Source organism: Juglans microcarpa x Juglans regia, chromosome 1D (genome assembly GCF_004785595.1).
Source record: "Juglans microcarpa x Juglans regia isolate MS1-56 chromosome 1D, Jm3101_v1.0, whole genome shotgun sequence".
Lineage (NCBI taxonomy): Eukaryota > Viridiplantae > Streptophyta > Magnoliopsida > Fagales > Juglandaceae > Juglans > Juglans microcarpa x Juglans regia.
The window spans coordinates 35,938,266-35,962,132 of record NC_054594.1 but is presented as its reverse complement, the minus strand read 5'-3'; the positions used below and the strand labels follow the sequence as shown (position 1 = coordinate 35,962,132).

Sequence of the window (23,867 nt, the reverse complement as noted above, 5' to 3'; positions counted from 1 at the left end):
ATGTATATTGATATAGACTTGGTGTTAAATTTGGAATGTCGAATGTTTGGCAGGAATGCTTGAGTTTCTAATGCAGACTTTATTTTATGATTTTCTATTTGTTACTACTCTAGAACCATTTCTCAAAGAGAATAAACTTCAGATTGCCAAGCCACCCAAAAAAGAAAAAACTCATGTAAGCCGACACCTCAAATTGAGGTTATACCTGTAAAGAGTACAATAAGAGAATAAATTAAAATATATTATGTATTTATATATCTGGATCCTCATTTTTTACTACCAACTTTGACAAGTTTTACCATATCTGGATCCACTTGTCCCAGACTCCCACTGATGAACACTTGCACCAGTGACTTCAAGAAAAGAACATTCATGTGCCTCACCATCCACCAACCTGCTCTTTTATTTCCCAACAAAGAGGCAGAAACACAAGACTTGGAAATAAATCAAGGGGCATTCAAATTATATCTAACTTAGATTACACGACAATCCACACATTGTTCCTTGTACATAGCATCAAGAATGACACCCAAAGTGTACAATTACATCAAAGTAACAGTGTCCCAAATTAACATAAGTTCCTTGTACATAGCATCAAGAATGACACCCAAAGTGCAAAAATACATGAAAGTAACAGTATCCTAAATTAACACAAGGACCAGTACATAGCATCAAGAATGACACTCAAAGTGCACAAATAGATAGTTATTCAACTTCTCTCAAATCTGGTGTGACCTCCTTAATTTTTTCCACATGTCTTGAACTTGTAGCGGTGAGCATCATCCGCCTGCATCCATATAACAAAACACAAGGTAACCTAATTGCAAAGGCACAAATAATTTTATAACCATAATTCTCTCCAGCATCCTGTTCCAAACTACCCAAAAACCAAATACAAGAACAGAAACACCAAACTACAGGGCAAATAATTGTATATCCAAATCTATTTGATTTTAAAATTCTTTGTTTGAATGGATTTTAGAAATGACTGGATTTGAAATTCAATGCAACTTATTTTTTAGAATGATTTGAAATTCCTTTTCATAAATAGAATTTGAAATCCATGATTTTGAGTGATTAAAATCCTGCTTGGAAATCCAACCCACTATTTAGTTTACGTACCAAAAGAGAGATTTTGATTTTAAATGCTCAAATCAAATGAAACCCTTCCCAATCCATCTATCCAAATGTATCACAAATGAATTTCCTTCGAGCTTTCTTGAAGATCAGCTCATTAACTCATATAAACCGATTTTCGCAATTCCACGTCTCCATTGTTATCTTCAACATATTACAGAGAGGATATCCAAGATCAGCTCATTAATATCATTTTCAATAAAAAAAGATTTCAAAAAACCTCAAATTCATTACTAGAAATGTAGCTATAAATTTTTTTAAGAGGACATAAAATTTGGGTACAAGCAGTATGTATACACTGATTCGTCTTTATCTTCTTCTTCTTCTTTTTTTTTTTTTTTTTTTTTTTTTGCTCAAAAGCTCTCTCCTTTTATATTTTCTCACTCTTTTCACTTCAAACCTTTCGAAGCTGAATTTGTTCTCTCTTATTGTAATATGTATATAATCAATAAAAATCCTGCAATGAATCGGCTTTTTCTCAGGGGCTCGAATGCATTCAACAACAAAAAAAGGAGAAGTAGGCTTCAAGCTCCATGCTTAGCATCCAATTTCTTACATCTCTACCCCATGGTTCCCCACCCAATCGTTTGACAAATTTCACAACTCACACTCTCTAACGCCCCGGTCCCGCAAGGGTCGGAGAGTTACTTCTTGTCACTAACGCTCACATTTCATCAATATAAGTATAGACTCCAAATTCTCAATATCATAAAGAAATTTTGATTCAAACTAATTTACTTAATATAACCAATTTTTCAAAAGGCCAAGTCATCATAACACAATAACATTTCTTAATAAAAATCGTCAATACTTATCGAAAACTTTCTATACTTAATCCACCACTCTTAAATCGTCTCACCCAAAGCTTTAAAATCTTGATCCCCAGCTGAAATATCCAAAATCATCTGAAAAATATTGTGGAGATAAGGGATGAGTTATCAACAACTCAGTAAGCAGAGAATTTATGCTAGCATGTAAACATGAGCATTTATAAAGTTCGGTATGCAGAAAAAGACATTTACTTTCAGAATGCAGAAACGACATATTTTCTCTCAGAATGCATAAACAAAACTTGTTACAAAACATCAGAGTGAAATTTTCAGAAAAACAAAACAAACTTGTTCCCAAAAAGAAAATCCTTTGGCATATCCAAACTGAAACAATATACTCATATCATCTCATAGCATCACATTGAGACAAATACCATGTTTAACCCCCGTAGTAGAGTTATAAACCACCATTATACCCGTGGTTGGGCCGTATACCATGTTTCACCCTCGTGGTAGTGTTATAAATCACCATTATACCCGTAGCTGGGCCGTATACCATGTTTCTCCCCCGTGGTAGGGTTATAAACCACATTATACCCGTGGCTGGACCTTAACAAAAAAAGAACGGAACATCATCAGAATCAGATCACATTCAGATATAGAATCAGAACTTCATGCCAAGGTTTTCAGATGACACATCATATCAAAACAAAATACTGAATAGCTTCAGATCATTTCACATGTTCAAAATAAACAGAATCAAAATATTTTCATTTATTCATAACAAAAATTTTTAGATTTTCATATTCGCTCTTTTGCGTAGTTCCGAAACAAAGTGTACAAAATTAGCTCATGTCTACATCAGTCATGATAGAAAATACTCTCTCTTATATAGAATTTATGCATATGCAGAATAAACATCTAAGGTTGTTTTCAGATTTCTTTTCAAAAACAAACATGCTTATTTCAAAGTCAACTTCATTTCATTTTTTTTTATGCAAAACTAGTATATGAACCCTGCTTACCTGGACTTCTTAAGTACTATTCTGAATCTTTCCTCAATCATGCTGAATGAATGTCAATCGTCACCTATACAAAACACTAAGCGTTACTAAACTTCTAAAAGGACTTGCTAAAACTCTCCGTTTACTTAAATTCATACTACAGAAATAGTTTTGATAACTATCTAGTTATCAGAAACCTAATAACTATATTATCATTAAAAAAAATAGTCTTAACTTATTATAAAATAATTTTATCAAATATGGCAAAACAACTTAGATTCATTTCGAAAATTAACTTAATCATATTTAAAACTCATATCTCTATAAACTATTATTAACACGATAATTTAATATTGCCAACATATAATGTAGTAGGAAATTTATAAATTTCTTAAGCAACAGTAATTCATAAAATATTCTGAATAATATCTAATTTAGAAACCATCAAGGACTTGAATCATATAATCGGCTTAGTGTTAAAAAAAACAGATTAAATACTTCTAATTTGCAACTTAATAATATACTTATATCAAATTCAAATAATATAACAAGTGGGAAACTCATTTAATAAAATTAAAAAATCTTTTTATTTACTATTAAAAGTAATATAATTATACTTAAAACAATTTCTTCAACATGCTTTCCAAATGCTATACGACAAGGGATTAACGTAATATAATTTAAATCATTTTCTTTATACGATCTTATACTAAAACACAGCCTTCACAAAATAAGTATAATAGATAGACAATGACCCCAAAATAGAACTTGCCAAATAACAGGGATATTTTAGGAAACGTGATAAAATGCATGGGTAGATTTCTGGGAATAAAACATAACCCTACCATGCGATGGAACCCAAGCTCACCGTGAGGGAAAACTTGCGACAATGGATTGGAGCGACAATGGGTGGATGTCGACAGTGGCGCAGCTGGGTGTGGCGGCAGGGCACAAAGAAAGAGAAAGTATGAGAGAAAGACGTGCGTGTGTGTGTGTGTGTGTGTGAGAGAGAGAGAGAGAGAGAGAGAGAGAGAGAGAGAGATCACGTTATAACAGGAAAAGAACACTCACTGAGGGAGAGCAAGGAACGCGTGAAGGTGCAGGGGCTGGGTTGGCGAGAAACAATCACGGTAGTCTCCTCCGTGGCAAGTGGTGAAGTTCAGAGAGAATAAGAGAGCATGAAGACCTAGTCGAGAGGGGTGAAGGTCCTGTGATGGTGGCTCACGAAGACTCTAGGTTGTGGGTTTGCTCTGTTCTATGGGCTTAAACTAGAGCAGTTTCGATTTCTGCTTCCCACGAATGTTGGTGATGGTTGGTTGGGCGCGACGGAGCTTCGTTGCCGTGGGGTTCTCGATGCAAGGTTGAGGCGGTGGGAAGGGCTGATGAAGGCTTGAGTGCATGTTGAGGTGGCTTGTCTATTGCTTCCTGGACGTTGAGGCCAACGATGCAAATTTGCTGCTTGTTGCCGACTGTTGAAGTGCGTGCAACGATTGGTTCCTATATGAGGACATGAAGGTGCTGGGCTGTGGAGGCTGTCTCGTGGTGGTTGGATGGTGGCGTTTCTAGGTGCCTTGCGACTTGGTGCAGAGAAGTTAGATAGATAAAGAGAGAGGGCGTGAAGGCAGAGACAACTATGCTAGCCTGTGCACAAGAGGGAGAGAGATAAAAGGATGGGATCAGGGAGAGCAGTTGAGAGAGATTAGGACATGGGTAACTGGGAGGGAGAAACCATTGGCGGAAGAGAGAAGAGAGGGAGAAAAAAAATTAAGAATAAAAAAAAATATGAACCAAGAAGATAAAATAATAGTAATAATAAATAATAATTTAAATATAAATAAATAAAAAAAGAGTATACACGAGTGGTTTTTCCTTTGCGTCAGAGCTTCTTTATGGGTGTGGGCTAATATTTGGCCGGGTGTTACACACTCACACAGTCCCAAAGTTAGAGAAAAGATAAACAAAAGAAAAAGTTTCTTACCAAGTTCGACGATGTGGGTAGCAGCTAAGGATGGCGTGGGTCGCTACAATTGATCAACAATGATGGAGCTACACCGATCTGAGACTCAAATACGATAAGAGTGGGATAGAAACGAAACCAAGAGAGGCGATACCAAGAGAGAAATGAAGCCAAGAGAGAAATGAAAACTCTGGGAGTGTTTTCCTTTTTCTTCCTCCTTCTGACCTCTTTTGTTTTTTTGTTTTTTAAATAAAATAAACGTTGACATGGTGTGTTGTCACGTCAAGTGGGGTGCACATACATGCACTATTTTTGCCTGTATGTAGCAATATTATTCGAGTAATGCTACATAAAGTTATAAAATGTATTGTGTAATCGTTTTGAAAAATAATAGAATCTATTATTAGAAAATTAATCTTTTTTCATCTGGATCTTGTATTTATTTTTATTTTTTCAAAATGATTGTACAATACTCATATACTCACGAATCCACGACTGTAACTATCATTTTTGTTTGTGTTTCTATTATTTCTATTAATTTAATGGGTCCACCCACTTATATTTGTTTTCCTGGTTTATCCACGTGACGTGCATGTGCAAACTATTTCCTCACGAGGCACCATCAATACACTAATAGATAAGGGAGCCCCACCCCCAAAAAATACATAAATAAATATTAATAATAATGTTAAAGAGAAATGTTTATATACTCATAATATTTTTTTACAATGAACTTTAAATGAAAATTACATAATTAACTTATATAATTATTATATAAAATAATATTATATATATACACGTTCCATTGGTCTCCACCCGGTTCAGTAAAAAAAAACTACACCTCCAGACCAACTAATAAATCAACGGAAAATAATTTATACATAATATTTTTCAAAATACATTTCACAATAATGTGTTAAATGAGGAATAATTTTGTAAAATACTTTATAAAAATAACATTACTTTTGCAAAAATATTCTCATCTTACAACATTGTTGTGAAATGTATAGTGAAAATATGTTGTGTATGTTGTGAACGTGTTTTACCGCCACCACCTTACAATCACCTGCAACCAGAGAGCAGAGAGCTTGGAGGTTCGAGAGAACGCCTCCAATACCTAAGTCAATGACTTTTTAGCTAATAATAATAATAAACAATTCGATCCCCTTATTTACCTGGATTTTTCCTTTATATAGAGCTCAATGAGTTATCTTTGTTCTCTTATCGGATAATGATTATCCTTTATTTGAATTCAAATTTAGATATGAGGATTCATCACTTAGTAGATTTGAATGATAGCCCTTTCTATCCCTTGCCACCGACTGGATAGTTATCCAGTTGGTATTGGTTATGGACTGGGTTCTCTTGGTGTTGAGCTGGGCTTCTCAGTAATGATACATGCTTTGGTCACAAGTAAGGGCCCAGGCCCACCTAGGGGCTAACCGGTTAGGATGTCCCCTCCAGTTACCCCATGAAGTCTCATTATGCATGGCGTGATGGGACTTGATTCTAGGTGTCGTTTCCCTTTTTTTGTGTCAGTGTGCCATTCTGTTTCCCTCCTTGGGCACGTCAACTGTCACTTCATTTCAACTCCTATTTAATGCTCATTTTTCCCTCTTCTTTTGGTCTTCTGCCTTGTTCTCATTTATTGCCTTCTCCTTCTCCGAGTTCTTGCCTTTTTCTTCTCTGAGTTCTTGCCTTCTTCTTTTCTCGAAACTTTCTTCAATCTTCCATGGCTTCCTCTTCTTCCAAGGGTAAGGCAGTGGTTCCTGCTCCAGACTCTTCTCCACCCCGCGACTCCCTTCCTTGAATTATTGTTGCTCCCTTAACTTCCATTTTTGTGGGTTCTCGCTGGTCTTCAACTATCACTTCGCACAAACTAGAGAATGCCCAAAATAACTTCAACATTCCTGATTCTGTTGATTTGAAAGTTCCTACTTCCAATCAGAAAGCTATCGATGCCAAAGGTATGGTTGTCTCTGTTGCCCTTTATTTTGCTATGTTTACCATGGGGCTTCGATTGCCCTTCGTGCGCCGAGTTCGCGACGTGTTAGATGTCCTAGGGCTTGCTCAGCTCAGTTCGTGCCTAATGCTTGGAGAATTTTGATGGCCTGCTGTGTTTTGTGGCGACGGGTTCTGGAGCCTATGGGAGATGAATACGCAGACCTAACAGCCCATGAATTTTTCTCCCTTCATGGTTTTAGGCGTTTGGATGAAAATCTTTGTAGTTTCAAAGCTCATCGGGCCTTGGTTGATTTAGAGCGTAAATATCCGCATGTGAAGGATTGGACTAACAGATTTTTCCTTGTAACTAGCTCTGGTTAGGATTTCCCCACTAATGAAGCTCTTAATAAGGAATTTTCTATAAGGGCATGCTGGTCCCCTGTCCCTGATGGGGATGACTATAAAGTGATTCCCTCTCCTTGTGAGGAGGCTCGTGTTAGAGTTGTGGAGTCCTGGGCTTAAGCTCATCCCAAATTGTGCCTCTCGGATGTGCTTTTAACCCCCATTAATATTGAAAAGTTCTTGATGGTCCCCATTTGGGTCCACGTCTTAGGGCGTGAGTTTTTGGGTGCCAACCGCCGACGGGCGATTTGAGAAAGAAGAAACGTCTTGGCGTAGGCGGGAAAAAGCAAAGAATGGTAAAAAATGCTTGTATCTCGCCTTGTTTGGATGAGTCTATTTCATCCAAAAGTGGTTCTATACTTCCCTCAGCGCCGAGCGAAGGTATAAAATTGGTACCTCCCCCTAAACAACGGAGTGGGGCATCACCTCCGGCCGTCGACAATGTTAAATTGAGTTCTTCTCAGGAGTTGCCGAGAAAACCCACCTCCTAGGAAGGTGGAAGTACCATGTTGGCCATTTCTCGGGAGGAACCGAGTGTTGTGGCCACCTCTGTGGATCCACCAACTCTTTCGCTGGATGACCTTATGTTTGTGGCTGAGAAAGATCTTAAAGACATAATCGCTGTGGAGGCGGCCACCAAAGCTGTCGCTCTGCCCTCGACGACTCCTATTGGTTTGGATGGAGCCTGGGTTATATATATATATATATATATATATATATATATAATTATAATGAATGAATTTTCAAAGTACTGTTGGTTTGAAAGATCTATTCCTGATCACAAAATAAGTGGAAGGGTACGTACGTAGGACCTAATCTTTACATCTTCTCTCTTATCTAAATTATTGTTGACTTTAATTTGTCTTCGATCTCTTTTTTTTTGGTTGGGGGGGGGGGGGGAGGGTGGTGTAATACCTTGCTCCTTCTTTCTTATGTACGCTTCTCTCTTTCTAACGTACGTTCCCTCTTTATGACGTAAGCAAATCCCGAGGGCAGAGATTATATGAATAGTTTGCCCCTTCCATCTAGCGACTGCGAGCCTCATCATGCGTGCCGATCCACGATGGCGTATTTCAAAAGATATTATTTGACTTCTAAGGCACGCCCAGTGTTTTAAATGTACTGAAAATATTTATAAGGAGTATTTCCAGTGTTATTAAACTAAGTTTGATTTTAAATACGACAATTATAATATTCTTGAAGAGCTCCAAAAATATTATAATTGTTAGAAATCATTTTAATATTATTATTAAAATGATTTCAGTTATTTAAAATATTATGGGATTTAAATTATGTTGAAAGTTTTAATTAATTAAATGGTTTTATCCTTTTAAATATATTAAACAAGACTTCATCATTTATTAATGATAAAGAATATTATTTTATAAACTAAAGTTAGTTTAAATAATATTCTACCTTAATTCCTCTAAGTGCTTTTAATTAAGTTAACGTTACGCATTTTCAAATCAGTATTTTTAATCCTTCGTCGTTAGATCGCGTTGTAGACTCCAAGACGAAGGGACTGGATTAAAAACCCAGACCCCTATCTTTTTCCCTCACTTTTCCCCAGCCCTCTCTCTCTCCTCCCTCTCTCATTCGGCGTACGTTGTACGCAGCTCCTTCACGCCGAAGCCTCCACTGCTCAGCCCGACGCTGCCCTGCGTCGCCAGACTTCACCGCCGGCACCACCAGCTCCGCCTCACGTCGGCAAGCCTCCCCAGCCCGATCTCTCTACCTCACGCTCTCCCTTTCTCCCCTTCGGAAGTGCAAAGCCCGAACGGGCTTGATGGCCACTACACTGCCGTGCACCGACCAATGGCGCCACCACCTCCATAGTAGCTTCCTCTACCACCGGTCATCACCCTCCAGCGAACTCAGCCCCTCCCATGCAGCCACCTTCCCTGTAGCACGCACGCACAAGAGACCCACGCACGGCTTCACCGTGCGCGACCTCTAGTGCCACCGTGCGCAGCACCCACGGCCACCAAGTGCCTCCCCTGGCCACCATAGCTCATTCCCTTCCTCCTCCACATGACTCAAGGCCCATAGCCTCTCATCCACGCAGGGCTTCTCCCTCTCTCTAATGCACGGGTTGCATGTCCCCCACCGCTGTGAGCTGCCACCCACGGCGTGTAACCACCACCTCCAACCTCCTCAGGCCACCACCAAGCCAACGCAACCACCCATGGCCCCGATCTGGCACCCATGCATGCACACTCTCTCTCACTCTCCCACAGCTTCTCCTCCATCATGCTGCCAGATCCGCCGCGCTAAGCCATCGTGGCGCCACCTCGACACCACCATGAGATCCACCGCACCTCCCTTAGCCAGCCCTAAGTCCCAAACCACCACTTTATGTGGTGGGTAACCACTTCACGTGATGGACAGTCACTACGCGTGACTGACCGCCACTGTATACGGCTAGATCTGCCGTGTTACGCTCCTTGCCACCATCACAAGGCCTTCACGAGCCCTTCCAAGACCACACTTAGCTATCTAAACTCCCAAACAGTCAACATACGTGGGTTAGCCACCACGTACGACCTTTTCGACGTCATCGGCTGTGACGATCAGCGAGCAACGCACGGGTTATCCTATCAATGGTATAACCCTCTATCTCTCGTTATTTATGTTAGATATTGATTAGTTGATTAGGTTGTGGACTGTGCTGTTAGTATTAGTGGAGTTTCTGTGAAGTGATGGGCGTTTTGTGATGTGTTGTGTTGTGTTGTGAAGTGTTAGGTATTTTATGTAGTGAAGTGTTGGGCTTATCTGTGTAGTGCGCTGTGAAGTGTGGAGCGTAGTTGGGAATTATGTTGTGCAGTGTTGTGGACTGTGCGGTGTAGTGTGGCTACGGAGTATGTGTTGTATTGGTGTCGTGGCATGTAGAGTGGGAACAGTACACGCTAAGTGTACTTTGTGTCTGGCGTAGTGTGGGAACAGTACACGTTATACTCTCCTGGCGTATTGTGGAATGGGAAAAATACACGTAGAGTGTACTCTGTATGGCATGGTATGTGAATGGAGTACACGTGAAGTGTACTCCATGTGGTGGAGTGACGCACCATATGGCGGGTATGCCATCATGATGATATGGCGTAACGTGTGTGAATAGAGTACACGAGAAGTATACTTTATGTGATGGAGAGATGCACCATATGGCGAGTATGCCATAATGGTGATGGGTCATAGTGTGTATCAATGTACTTCATGTGATGGAGTGATGCATCGTATGGCAGGTATGCCATATTGATGATAGGTTGTAGTATGTGAAAAGGGAGTACACGTAGAGTGTACTCTGTGTGGCATAACGTGTGTGAAGAGAGTACACTTGGAGTGTACTCTATGTGGTGGAGTGATGCGCCATATGGCGGAAATGCCATAATGGTGATGTGGCGTGTATGAAGAGAGTACACGTGGAGTGTACTCTATGTGGTGGAAAGATGCACCATATGGCAAGTATGCCATGATGGTGATGGGTCGTAATATGTATGAAGTGATGAAGGCAGCGACACTCCTTGTAGCGTGTCGCAGAGAAAATGATGGTTGTGCAGTTGATGGGCGTAGAACGTGGTGAATAGTGTTGAGAATTGTGGAATAATGTCCCGAAGTAGTTATGGTACAGCCTGTAGTCTGAGGTGACAAGTGTCACCGTGATGGACTTATGGCTAGGAGTATGCGTGAAGTAGCAGAACAAGTATAAGAGTATGCAGCGGAAGCATGACTGGGCAACGTCATGAAGTGACGTGGTTCTTGACAGTCAGGCTTATGATGGGTGAAGAGTTATTGTAGAAATGACGTAGCAGGAACGTGACGAGATGTCACGATGTGATAGGAGTACGTGAGGAACCGTACTCGTGTTGAGTTAAGGGTTGATGTAAGAATGACGTAGCGAGATGTCAGGTGACATGACAAGGTCATGGTATAGCTCGAGTGTAGTCTCGAGCTATATGACGTGACATAAGGCTTAATGGTGAATGGAGCCTAGTCATGTTAAGTGTTGGGATGAACTGTCAAAAGGGACAGATAGCATGAAGAATCATACTAGCCGGGTTAAGAGAATATTGGTATCGGAGTATGACCATTGTCCCTTCGAGCAAGTAATCAGCATGTTATATGTTAATCTTAGGTGATAAAAGGGATAAGGTATATGTGTAATCTAGTTAGACACATGTGCCAGACGGATTCACCATATGTAATGGGTAATCTGTCCTGAGCACAGTTACACAGTGCTCAAGCCTCAGAGTTGGCTTAGAGCCGTGTAGCTTGTATGGATGGAAATGAGGATTTAGTACGGGCTAAGATGCATGGAGGTAGTGATGGGTGTATTGTCTAGGAATGAGATGCGTGACTTAATTGGTCTGAGTCATGCATTAAGATGAGTTCAATAAAGAGAATAAGACAAAGGTCTTAGTGTCTTAATCCTAAGGTGAATCATGGGTTCATCTTAGTGAATGAGCACTCGAAGTAGAACATTGAGTTTGGAAGAGATAATGACCGTAAGTAGATTCTGAAGGGTTAGCATAGTGAATGGCACGTAAGTGCACATGATAGAATGAGAGTGTTCTAAGTAAAGTGTAGTTCTATTTCTTGTTAAGTTGCTTATATACTAGATAGAGAATGATGTTAAGGTTATGTATGCATGTAGGTTGCCAGCTAACATGTGCATGAATGGACTGCATGGTATGAAAGTAGAATGGAGTCCAGGTAAGTGTTACGTTCATACCCTTCTAGAGTCTTTCTAAAATGTAAAGAAATGAAAACGAAACGCTTTTCCTCACAATGCCTTACGAAAAGTCACGAAAGACGTTTTACGAAAGAAAATGCTAATTGTTCAAAGGTATAAATATGTACGACCCCTCCTTGGCAGCCCATTTTTATGCAACGAAAGTATTAATTGTACACATGTGAATGGATGACTATACGCTGTATTTATTGTATGTCTTTTCTGAGAAAATCCACGAACTGCACGAAAGGCATGAAGATGGATGCTTTTACGGCTCCTACGAGCCGAGGCTCTCACGCGCGCCATGAGGTGATGCTTGTGGATGCCGTGAGAGACGACGTTCAAGATGACGCTTATGGATGCCGAAAGCCGACGTCTAAGCTCATGTACGTTTTAAAATGAAGTTTTCCACGAACGAACTATTAACGATGTTTTCTCACGAAAAGAAATGTTTTCTCACGAAAAATAATGTTTTCTCATGAAAGGACTGTTAAAGGAAAGAAAGAACTGAATGAAAACTCCAACTCTCTAGAGCTGACATGAATGAATAAACGAAAAGCATGAAAGACATGAATGAATGAAAGCATGAAATGTATGAAGACACGTAACGACCACATGAATGAATGAAAATGGTACCAATGAATTGGCAGATTGCAATGCTGGGTAAGTAGTATTGGTAGTGCACCCAGTGCTGCCCCCTGACTGAAAAGGGATTCCCAACCCGTGGTCACAGGCGGAGTCCAGGTCTAAAGGAAGACGCTAACCCCAACATGCCGGGCGCAACAGTGTATACTGGCCTATGAAAGTGATAAGAAAGAATGTATGTATGCACATATGCACGTAACACACGAATGCACGAACTTTTAAGAAATGAAGGCACTGACAGGGGAAACATTTTACTGAAAGAAAACTCCGTTTGGTGATGTTTTCGAATGAACGCATTTATACAAGAATGCACCGCATTCTTGCAGAAATGAAGGCACTGATGGGGGAAACGTTTTACGAAAAGAAAGTCCATTTTCAAAGGAAAACCCCGTCCAGTGACGTTTTCAAAAGAACGCACGTATGTATGTAAGCATGCACGTATAGTATGTATGAATGATGAATGCATGAATGAAAACCTATGTTGTTATATTTTAACTGTATGAAGTAATGCTTAAGAGTTTTCGACTCATTTTAGTTTTTATGCATGTCCCTCCCCCCACAAAAAGGAAATGAAGTACGCGTCGAGACGAACATGGCCCATGGGAAAGAGCACGGAAGTCTAGGCATGAGTTTTAAATTGTAAGAGAGGCCTTTATTAGTGATAAGAAAGAATGTATGTATGCATGTACGCACGTAACGCACGAACTTTTAAGAAATGAAAGCACTGACGGGGAAAACGTTTTACTGAAAGAAAATCCAGTCCAGTAATGTTTTCGAATGAACGCACTTATACAAGAATGCACCGCATTCTTGCAGAAATGAAGGCACTGACGGAGGAAACGTTTTACGAAAAGAAAGTCCATTTTCAAAGGAAAAATCCCGTCCAGTGACGTTTTCAAAAGAACGCACGTATGTACGTAAGCATGCACATATAGTATGTATGAATGATGAATGCATGAATGAAAACCTATATTGTTATATTTTAACTGTATGAAGTAATACTTACGAGTTTTCGACTCATTTTAGTTTTTATGCATGTCCCTCCCCCCCCTCATAGGGACAGAATGAGAAATACGCATCAGGACAGACACGGCCATGGGGAAGAGCACGGAAATCTAGGCATGAGTTTTAATCGTACAAGGGACCCTTTTATTGTAAGATTAATGTTTTTTGTTGTAAACCTCTTTTATTGTAAAAACACTTTTTATTTTATAAACGTAGAGGCTTGCACCCTGGGAAGAAAGTAAAAAAGTTTTAAATCGAACGGTAATTCTCGTCGTCCTTTATAAAAACATTTTATAAAAAGTCTCATCATAAGGACGGACATTACAGGGGGTGTCTGGATCTTGAGAGGAAGACACAAGTTCAAAAATGGCCCAATTTTATGAATGCGATGGGAGGTTAATTTGGGCCCTAAGTTGGGCTGCCACATAGAACAAGAGTGTGGTAGAGCACCATCCCTTCAACTCAAGGTGGCTAGGTCATGAGTAATTGTTCTCTTTCTTTTTAAATTTTCCTCATTTCACAGCCTCCATACCATATTTGTCTTACAATAGGTTTGGTAAATAAGTACAAGACTCGATATTTGTCTTGCAATAGGTTTGGTAAATAAGTTTCAATCTAATCTAGGCAAGGAATATTGGCAAGCAATAAAACGTATATTAAGGTATTTGCAAAATATCAAAAATATGAAATTGTGCTTTAGAATTAGTAATCTAGAATTAATCGGCTATAATAATATTGATTTTAAAAGTGATGTAGATAATAAAAAATATATATAAGTGGACATAAATTTTTATTTGGTGGAACAATAATTTTTTTTTTTTTGAATAAGAAATATAGTTGTTATTTATTATACTGTTACTGCTAAGGGTAAAAGGGAAAGTGATATAAATATAATTATTTTTACAAAATTCTATACCCATTTAAAAATATATTTTAAATAAGTGGTATTTTTACAAAATAAAGAATATTATTTTATAAAAATACTCTTAATTTAAATTATAATTTTATAAAATATTATAAAAATAATTGTACAGGTATATTATTGATAGCAAAATGATAAAATTAAATAAGATTTATTATGCATTAATTATTATTCACTTTCGCACTTCACGTCTATAACTTTTTTACAAGATATGAGGATATTTTTTTATAGTATATAGAGTATTTTTATAGAATATGAAATATTTTTTATAAAATATAGGATGTGAAGTAATAAATAGTGATTGATTCAAAATTTTTTTAAAATTAAATTGGTTCGCGTACATGGACCCACCCGAGTCTAATATATTGGCTGCTGGCGCAAAAAGACAAAAACATAAAAAAAAAATTAAAATTGATGTCACCTATCAAATAGTCAACTAATGGTACCCTTTCCCACATCTTGCGACTCCTGTTGAAGCATCATTTCTTGACCAAAATTTTGTTTGGTCCGAATAGTTAGCCATCCGTTGGTCCGAATAGTCGGTCTTTGAATTTGTTTTTTTGGATAGAAAAATTAATTAAAATTTTTAAATTAAAATTAAATAATCTAACATTTTTTATATAGTTAATAAATATTAAATAATTTTATTATATAAATAGTCAATAATAATTTTTAGATAAAAATTATATAATTAACTTATATAAAATAATATTATATATACATTTTTCATCGGTCTCCATCCGGTGAGGTAAAAAAAAAATTACACATCAACCAATAAGGAGTGGTTTGAATTTAGAAATGAGTTGAGATGATTTGTGAATAGTAGAATAAAAATTGAATTATTTATTATATTTTGTGTAGAAATATGAAAAAGTTGTTTTGAAATTTGAAAAAATTAAATTGTTTATTATATTTTATGTGAAAATTTAAAAAAATTATAATAATAAGATAAAATGAAATAAATTGAAATAAATTTTAAATACAAACCAGAGATAAATCAATGTGTCCCGTTGTTTAAAAAAAAAAAAATCAGTTAGCCCTAAAAGTGGCAAAGGGCAGACATTCGCAAACCCCAAACCAAACGGATATGGATTTTTGTGCACTAATTATTAGAGGCCGTTTATTAGGTAGACGTCTGCATGTTTATTACACACGTTTTTTAAATTTGAACCATTGATTGTTCTGGAATTCAATGATTAGACGTTTATTATATCTTACAATATTGATGAATCAGATTAATTCCACTTATCATTGCATTTGACACCAATTACTAGGTTTAGAGGAATTCACCGGCCGGTACATCATTCCTTTGAATAAATCTTCGACATCTTTTACTCATGTTGACTTCTAGGAGCAAAAAAACAGTTACAACAATTTTTGGGTCAATAAACAGCTGTGTTTTTTTCAATAAATATGTGACATAGAGATGGTGGATAAAAGAATTTAATTAATTTAATAAAAAATAAAATAAAATTTAAATTTAAATTAAAATATGTATAATATATAGTGTAAGATAATGTGTAGTAAAATCATTATAAGAAACCTTTATTAAAGTACTAGAGATAACCATAGTGGATCATGAAACTTTTTTTTGTTTTTTAAATAGATCATGAATACTTAATTCGTCGAGTATTGTTTGCGGCAATCCTCGAGTATGATTCCTATATTTTCGTACGGTAGTTCATCAAAACCTATCAACTCGAGGCAAGTTTCAATGGCTGGTAGTGAAATGTCACCGAATATAAGGCGATGTGATCTCATTCCTCTTATTTTATTTTATTCAATTTTTTTTCTTTCCCAAAACTCAATTAATATTTAACTCAAATTATCTCACTATTATTCACAAAATTCTCATCTCATTTTATTCCCCAAACATTTCCTAACTCTCGCCCAGCAAATAAAAAAAATAAGAAGAATACAATACAACTGTTTTTGTGGATGAATCAATGACAAATCAACTCATTTTATCTCATTTAATTATTATAATTTTCTCAAATTTCTACACAAAATATAATAAACAATTCAATTTTTTAAAATTTTAAAATAAAAATTAGATTAAAAATTATATTCTAATAATATTTTATTTAATTTTTAATTATCATTTCATCACATTTTATAATCAAAAGCCGCCGGAGGATGCTAATTTGAATGACAAGTACTGGAATGCGAACGAATTTAACCACAGCCGAATTTCAAGGGAACTTGAGCCACTTTTCCACTTTAGAGAATGGTCGTAACACTACATGGAAAGCAAAATTAGTTTGATAGGAAATACATTCAAATAACGGAGACAAGTCTGATTCTACAAGTCCTATTTCCCATGCATTTTTTCATGAACGTTCGGTAGGGCGTGCATATTAATATCGACGGAGAGTATTTCGTTTTCTGGCAAAGTGAGGGAGAGAAAATATTCTCATTCTAGTACGAGTACTTCCCATTTTTGACGATGTTTAACTCCAGAGCAGCGTTGTTGTATGGGGCGTGTCTGCACATGACTTTGCTACTGATTTTCTCAGGCGTTTCTCTCTCACGCACAGTTGTCAAGACCCTACCTGGGTTTGCTGGTGATCTACCATTTACGCTTGAAACTGGGTGAGTTTCTCCTCTTATCTGCCACACCCCATTCCTTTTAATTTCTTCTCTCTTTTTTTCCCAATTTTGGGGTGATTGAGTTACTTGATTGCAGATATATTGGCGTAGGTAACACCGAAGATGTGCAGCTGTTTTATTATTTCGTAGAGTCTCAGAGAAGCCCTGCACAGGACCCTGTCGTGCTCTGGCTCACCGGTGGCCCCGGCTGTTCTACTCTCTTGGCATTCTTTTACGAGAGTGGTACTTCTCCTCTTTTCCTTCAACTGTACTTCTCCCTTCCTCTTTTTGCCATAACTTTATTCTTTTGAACAGCCCGTACGTGTTATTCAATTATAGCACGACTTGTCCTATGAAAAATGAACCTCAGTTTGGCCCCAAGATTTGACCGATCATATATTTTATTTAATTTTTAATATTTTTTTACTTAATAGTTAAAAAAATAATTATTAATATATTGATTTTTTTTTTAAATATTTAAACATGTTTAAAAAATGTTTGAAATAAAAAGAAAAAAAATACAATTTACACTAAAAGCATAACAAGTGAGCAAACTTGGATGGTATAGTAGCATCCGAGAGATTATTTGGATGACTACTATAGATTATCTAATCAAATTTTAGTTAACAGAATGGAGAGAGATAGATATGTGAAATGGATCTTATAATATTTATAGATGTTCAAACAGTATTAAATGTTCAATAAATAAATATTACTCACTTTATTTCTCATACTCAAAACCTACCGTTGGATTAGGAAATATTTATACATTTTCTTAATTAGTTTAATTTTAGAGAGAATAAATATATGGCTTGGGTGGCGTGATATTATTGTATAAGTTCCAAGTACTAACTTACAAGTACCCTAAGTTAAAAGCATGGAGATCTTTCAAATTTGGTACAGGACCTTTGGGTTTCACTTATTCCGAATACAATGGGAGCTTACCGTCACTACATTTGAACCCATACACATGGACCAAGGTATTAAATTAAATGCAGCTAGCAGATCATACTCTATTCTGATATTTCTATGTTACCTTGAAATTCTCATCCCAAAGCTTGAAAAAACAAAAACCAAATACTCAAAGGGTGGAAACAACTTTTGCAGGGCCTGAACATAATATACGTGGATGCACCCGTTGGCACCGGATTCTCTTACTCCACCACCTCAGAAGGCTACTACAGTAGTGACACAGCAACAGCAGCACTCACCTATGAGTTTCTAAGGAAGGTGCATAAAGCCTATTTATTTATTTTGCATTTTTATGGGCTAACTCTCGATTGAAAAACAGCACTTAAATTTCAAATTGTAATGCAGTGGCTAATGGAGCACCCACAATTCAAGTCGAATCAACTGTACATAGGTGGTGATTCGTATTCAGGGATAACTGTGCCGTTGGTCGTTCAAGAAATAATAGGGGGTAAATTACTCTGATGAAAACAAAAATAATCAGTATATAAAGTTTCTTTGAGATCAGAGCAATTCCTTTTTAGATTTGGAACATAAACTCATTAAGCTCTGTTTTGGATATTGATTTTGGATCTCAGGCAATCAAATTCAAGAATATCCACGCATGAATCTGAAAGTATGTTACCTAGAACCTTAATTACTTCAGTTAGTTTGAACATGCATGCTTTCCTCTCTGTTAATTGGGATTGCCAAGCTATGCAGCAACTATTTTTCAGTTCCTTCAGAACAAAAATTGTTGTAGGACATGATGTTCTTTTAATTGAATCAGGGTTATGTGCTTGGGAACCCAAAGACGGATACTCAAATTGATGATAATTCAAGATATTCTTATGCTTACCACCTAGCTCTTATTCCAAAGGAACTCTATGAGGTGAGATGATGACTGCTCTCTCTCTCTCTCTCTCTCTCTCTCTCTCTCTCTAGAAGTTTTTATGGGAATCCACCAAACATATCAACATCCGGGTCTCATAGATAGGAGTTTAGCTTTGGCAGATGAAGGAAGTGACATTGCATATATTCTGAATCCAAATGCGGATACAGTCTCCACTTGTAAAGTTTTATTTGGATGACTCAAATTGGAACTGCTTTTGCCTCATAAGCTGCATTCAATTGGTAAAAACCAGTGTACTTCCTTCTCAAACCGTTTATAACAAGGAAAGTTTTTAGCTATCAATGGATTATCTCATTTTTAGTGATCATTTCAATTTCAAAGGAAAGCTTGTGTTTCCAAAATGTGATGAAAGAAACTTAGTTTGTGGGTAGATTTTAGCATCTACTTCCAAAAGAAAACCGTGAGTTGTAGAATCAGCTTTGTCATTGTTTTATCCAGCTTGTTATGCTTCCTTATTTTACTGCCTTTGAATCATTAATATTTTATTATTGTGTCCTTACTCTATCTATATATGCCATTCTAGACCGCCTATATAAGCTGCAATGGAGACTTTGTGAATGTGGATTCAAGCAATGCACAATGTGAGTCGGTTCTTCAAACCATTGAAGAGGTTAGCAAACTGCCATAATTGCCTTGAGTTGACTCCCTTCTTCTTCTTATTCTTCTCTCTTTTTGGTACAATTGCATTTATTCTCCTCATTATGATCATCATTGACCTGTTAGTAATGGCCATGCAGTTGATCCTTGAGATAAATCTTCAACATGTTCTTGAACCTTCATGCTCCATGACATCCCCAGAACCAAGTTCAGTGAATTCAGATCGGCGATCCCTAAGAGAGCAGTCCCAAGATCTTCTCCTCTCACATCCTAAAGGCCCTGCATTTTGGTGCCGGGTAACTCTCTCTCTCTCTCTCTCTCTCTCTCTCTCTCTCTCTCTATATATATATATATATATGTATGTATGTATGTATGTATATTATATATGTGTGAGCAACATTTGGATTACTATTTTCTCAGAATTATCGACACGTGCTGTGTGGCATCTGGGCAAATGATAAGAGCGTCCAAGAAGCTCTTAATATTCGAAAGGTAAGTGAAAATTACGAGTGATACTACCCCTTTTACCCAAAAAAAATTGGACCAAACAATAGCTCTGTAATGCTAATTAGGGAACGAAGGAGACATGGAAGATGTGCAACAGCAGCTTATCTTACACACAGGAGTTCTCAAGTGTCGTTAGTTATCACAAGAATTTTACTCAAGCTGAACTAAGAGCTCTGATATACAGGTAAAAATGTTCTCCCAATCTTTGGAGCTAGCTAGTAAAGAGAGCTCATGAAACAGAGTCTTTAAAGTTTCAAAGTTAATTTTAACACCTCTAATGTCGTTGTTGGATTCCAAACAGTGGTGATCATGACATGTCTATTCCCCACACTGGCACACGGCAATGGATAAGATCATTTAACATGACTCTAATGGATGCTTGGCGACCATGGTACCTCGATGCTCAAGTTGCAGGGTAGGTTTGGGATTTTGATTTCCTTTTCAAGTTCTCTCAAACTTTGGAATTTTGTTACTTACACAGTACATGTTTCGCTTAGATACACGGAGGAGTATACAGAAAATGACTTTGTCCTGACATTTGTGACCGTGAAGGCAAGAAAACCCCTCAAACTCATGACTTCTGTTCAATGATAATGGTTATAAGAAAAAAAAAAAAAAAAAAAAACTAACGATGGTTTCTGTATTTTGATTCACTTTCTGGCCAGGGAGGGGGTCACATTGCTGCAGAGTACAAGCAGAAGGAGTGTGCTGCCATGCTTGACAGATGGTTTGCTTATTACCCTATGTAGTTTAGTTGTGACTGAGAAGAATAAAAAGATTGTTGGTGCTGCCCAAAACACATCAAAACCATTGCTGACCTAATTTTTGGGCTTTGAGCCCAGATGCAACTGGGCCGAATTTTTTGGTCCATTCTCAAGCAGGAAATATTTTTCTTCTTACAAATAGCATTGTAGTTTGTATCAATTGTTATCATCTCTGCATTGATATCTTTCAAGTGTGATTTCGGAGCAATTGTTTAAGGTCTTATTCAGAAATACCCTCCATCTATCTTATATCTCTCTTCATTATAATTTTTTTCAAATTCTCATATAAAATATAATAAATAATTTAATTTTTTCTAATTTTAAAATAATAATAATATTAAAAAATAATATTTTATTCAATTCATCTAAAATTATCTCATTTTATTTTATTATTCACATAAGCGTACTCAGAAGTTGTGGTCCATCCACACACTTCACGGCCATCATGTCGTGAATAAGAATAATTTTATTTAAAATTTATCATTTAATGTAACATAAATAATATGCAAAATAAAAGTTTTTAAATAACATTGAATAAGAAAGGACAAAAGAATTAAAATAATTGAAAGGTGGAGTTTGAAAATGGATTCCAGGTGGTCTAAAAACTCAACTCCAGTAAAAAAGGAAGAACTTATTACAGTGACAGCTGTGCGCTTGGGTGGTGGCGTGGCCGCGTGAAATAGGGTGTATGTACTTTTATGAAATTTAGGACGACTATTACGTTTTACGGTTTTAGGAATCAATACTCCACGCTCGCGTCAGCTTCCCAAGATTCAGTCGCCGACTTCAAGGCCCCCCTAGGCCCTACCTTCTGTCCTCTCCTCTTCCTGCCACCTGTCTACTCCCCTCTTCTACTACTGTAGCCTTGGCCTAGTTTCCTTACCTATTGCCTATCCTCTCACATTTCAACCCTTTTTAAAACAAGAGTTATTGACCTGTAATTTTATTTTTATTATTGTTATTTTTCAGAAGCAAAAAGCACGTTTTGCATGTCATTCGAATTTTCTCCACACACATCCTCCCGTCAAACTGGAACAAAATTTCTCGTCTTCATCTTATATATCGTCTCTCACCTAGCCATGGCGCCATTAATTGGGACCTCACTAATGGCCATCTCAGCTTTCTACTACCACAAGAGAAGCGTCGACCAAGTCCTCCAGTGTATCATTGAGATCTGCTGCAAGCCCCCTTGCAGTGCTAGTGACCACTGTGTAGAAGTCGATAACGAGGCAAAAGAAGAAGAGGAAAAGGAAGAGGAAGCAGAAGCATAAGAAGCACAAGACGATGACGGGGGTTACGGTTTGGACGGAAAGATGGAGGTTGTTAAGAGGTGGCTTGAATTCAGATTGAACAGTGCATATGTCGTAGGTTCGCTTGAGCGGAGGTTCACTCAGCTCGAGCGAAGTCAGACAGAGAGCTTCGCTCGACATTCGCTCGACACTCAGCTCGAGCGAATTCAGACAGAGAGCTTCGCTCAAGTATCGCTCGACATTCAGCTCGAGCAATATCCAAGACAGAGAGCTTCGCTCGACATTCGCTCGACACTCAGCTCAAGCGAATTCAGACAGAGGGCTTCGCTCAAGTATCGCTCGACATTCAGCTCGAGCAATATCCAAGTCAAAGAGCTTCGCTCGACCCTCGCTCGACACCCAGCTCGAGCGAGTTCAGGCAGAGAGCTTCGCTCGACTCTCGCACAACTGTGGCTTGAGCGAAGTGCAGAATATCTACGCTCGCTCGACACTTGCTCGACGTTCGCTCGAGCCAATGTTCACAAAAGTGAATTCTCACTTTTCCTATAAATATCAAACGGCGCCCACTTCTTTGCAAGAGACTTCAGAATTCATTTTTGTCTTGTTTTAAGTGTTTTCTTGAGAGAGAAGTCTAGAGTGAGTTTGAGAGATAACTTTCTTGTGAAGTTTTGTTGTATTCATCTGTACTCCATCTCTGTTGATAGTGAAATCTTCGATACCGACCCCACCAGTGGATATAGGCTCATTTTGAGTCGAACCACTTAATTCTTGGTGTTCTTTCTGTGTGATTGTCATCAATTTCTTTCGTTTAGTTCCGCTACTATACTTCGAGTTAGTCTTAGCTACAGCATATTCCCAATAGAGGTTGATCAGAAATTTTGGTCCCGATGTTTGTCGAGGTTGCTGAACGAGAACATGCTTCGCTGTTATAGAATTTCATCCTCCATGCCCAATGTGACTTCGAGAAATGATTGGCCACAAATCACCTGCAAACCTTGAATTACTAACTCAGCTAAAATAAATCGTAGAGCTGCATTTTGTTTAATCAGGAATTTATCAGTTTCTCAGGTTTTAAACGGTAAATCATTTATGCTTCAGAAACTCAAATTATTTTTTTATACTGTATTTTCTTGGAAACCAAACAGACTTAATTAGGACTTTTGATACTTGTAATTAGAGCCATACCTAAAAATCATGAATAATCATTGACTGTCAATCAAACGCTCACAAAAACTCCTACAATTTGCAAAGTCGAAACTAAGAAATACAAGAAGTCGCAAAAAAATATCAACAAAAAGAGGATAATATGATTCTCAACTAATCTCCAACTTCAAGCTCTAATAAATATCCAAAAACATCAAGAAGAATATAGCTTGACTAGAGCTAGTTGCAGAAGATCAAGTTCTTCCTTCTTCAAGTGAGTTGAAATAGAGAGAGCAAATGAGGAAGGAAATGAAATAAAAGATAAAAGAAGATGGCGACGGGGAGGGAGGAGGGCTAGGCAACGCAAGTATTTACAGAAGATCAAATTCTCCCTTTTTCTAGTGGGTTGAAACATAGAGAGTAAATGAAGAAGTAAATTATTATTATAAAAAATAAAATAAAATAAAAAATAAAATAAAAGAAGAAGAAGAAGAAGAAGATGGCGATGGCGATGGGAAGGAGGAGAGCTGGGCAACATGGGGAGAGGAAACACATTTCAAATCCATTTCAAATGGGTCTGTTGTGAACTGAGTCTGTGAGAGAAGGAAACGCGAAAACAACACATAAGGTGTGTGTTGGGATGC

General features: G+C 37.5%; 1 protein-coding gene and 1 long non-coding RNA gene across 2 annotated transcripts; one reads left to right on the top strand and one right to left on the bottom strand.

Annotated features, from left to right (window-relative positions):
• Window positions 1-375: 375 nt before the first annotated feature.
• Window positions 376-5,147, bottom strand: LOC121234820. The gene is made up of 2 exons (XR_005934456.1): window positions 4,890-5,147; window positions 376-787 (listed from the first exon to the last, which is right to left on the bottom strand). It is a non-coding gene; the product is annotated as an uncharacterized LOC121234820 (long non-coding RNA).
• An 11,741-nt stretch (window positions 5,148-16,888) lies between these two features.
• LOC121266622 (serine carboxypeptidase-like 13) lies at window positions 16,889-20,990 on the top strand. Its single transcript, XM_041170504.1, has 14 exons — window positions 16,889-17,104; window positions 17,199-17,344; window positions 18,005-18,081; window positions 18,209-18,331; window positions 18,419-18,521; window positions 18,649-18,686; window positions 18,840-18,941; window positions 19,486-19,572; window positions 19,700-19,855; window positions 19,980-20,051; window positions 20,132-20,250; window positions 20,368-20,481; window positions 20,564-20,618; window positions 20,732-20,990. The coding sequence occupies exons 1-14, from the start codon at window positions 16,959-16,961 to the stop codon at window positions 20,813-20,815; spliced, it is 1,422 nt and encodes a 473-aa protein (XP_041026438.1). The 5' UTR covers window positions 16,889-16,958; the 3' UTR covers window positions 20,816-20,990.
• The last annotated feature ends 2,877 nt before the right edge of the window (window positions 20,991-23,867 follow it).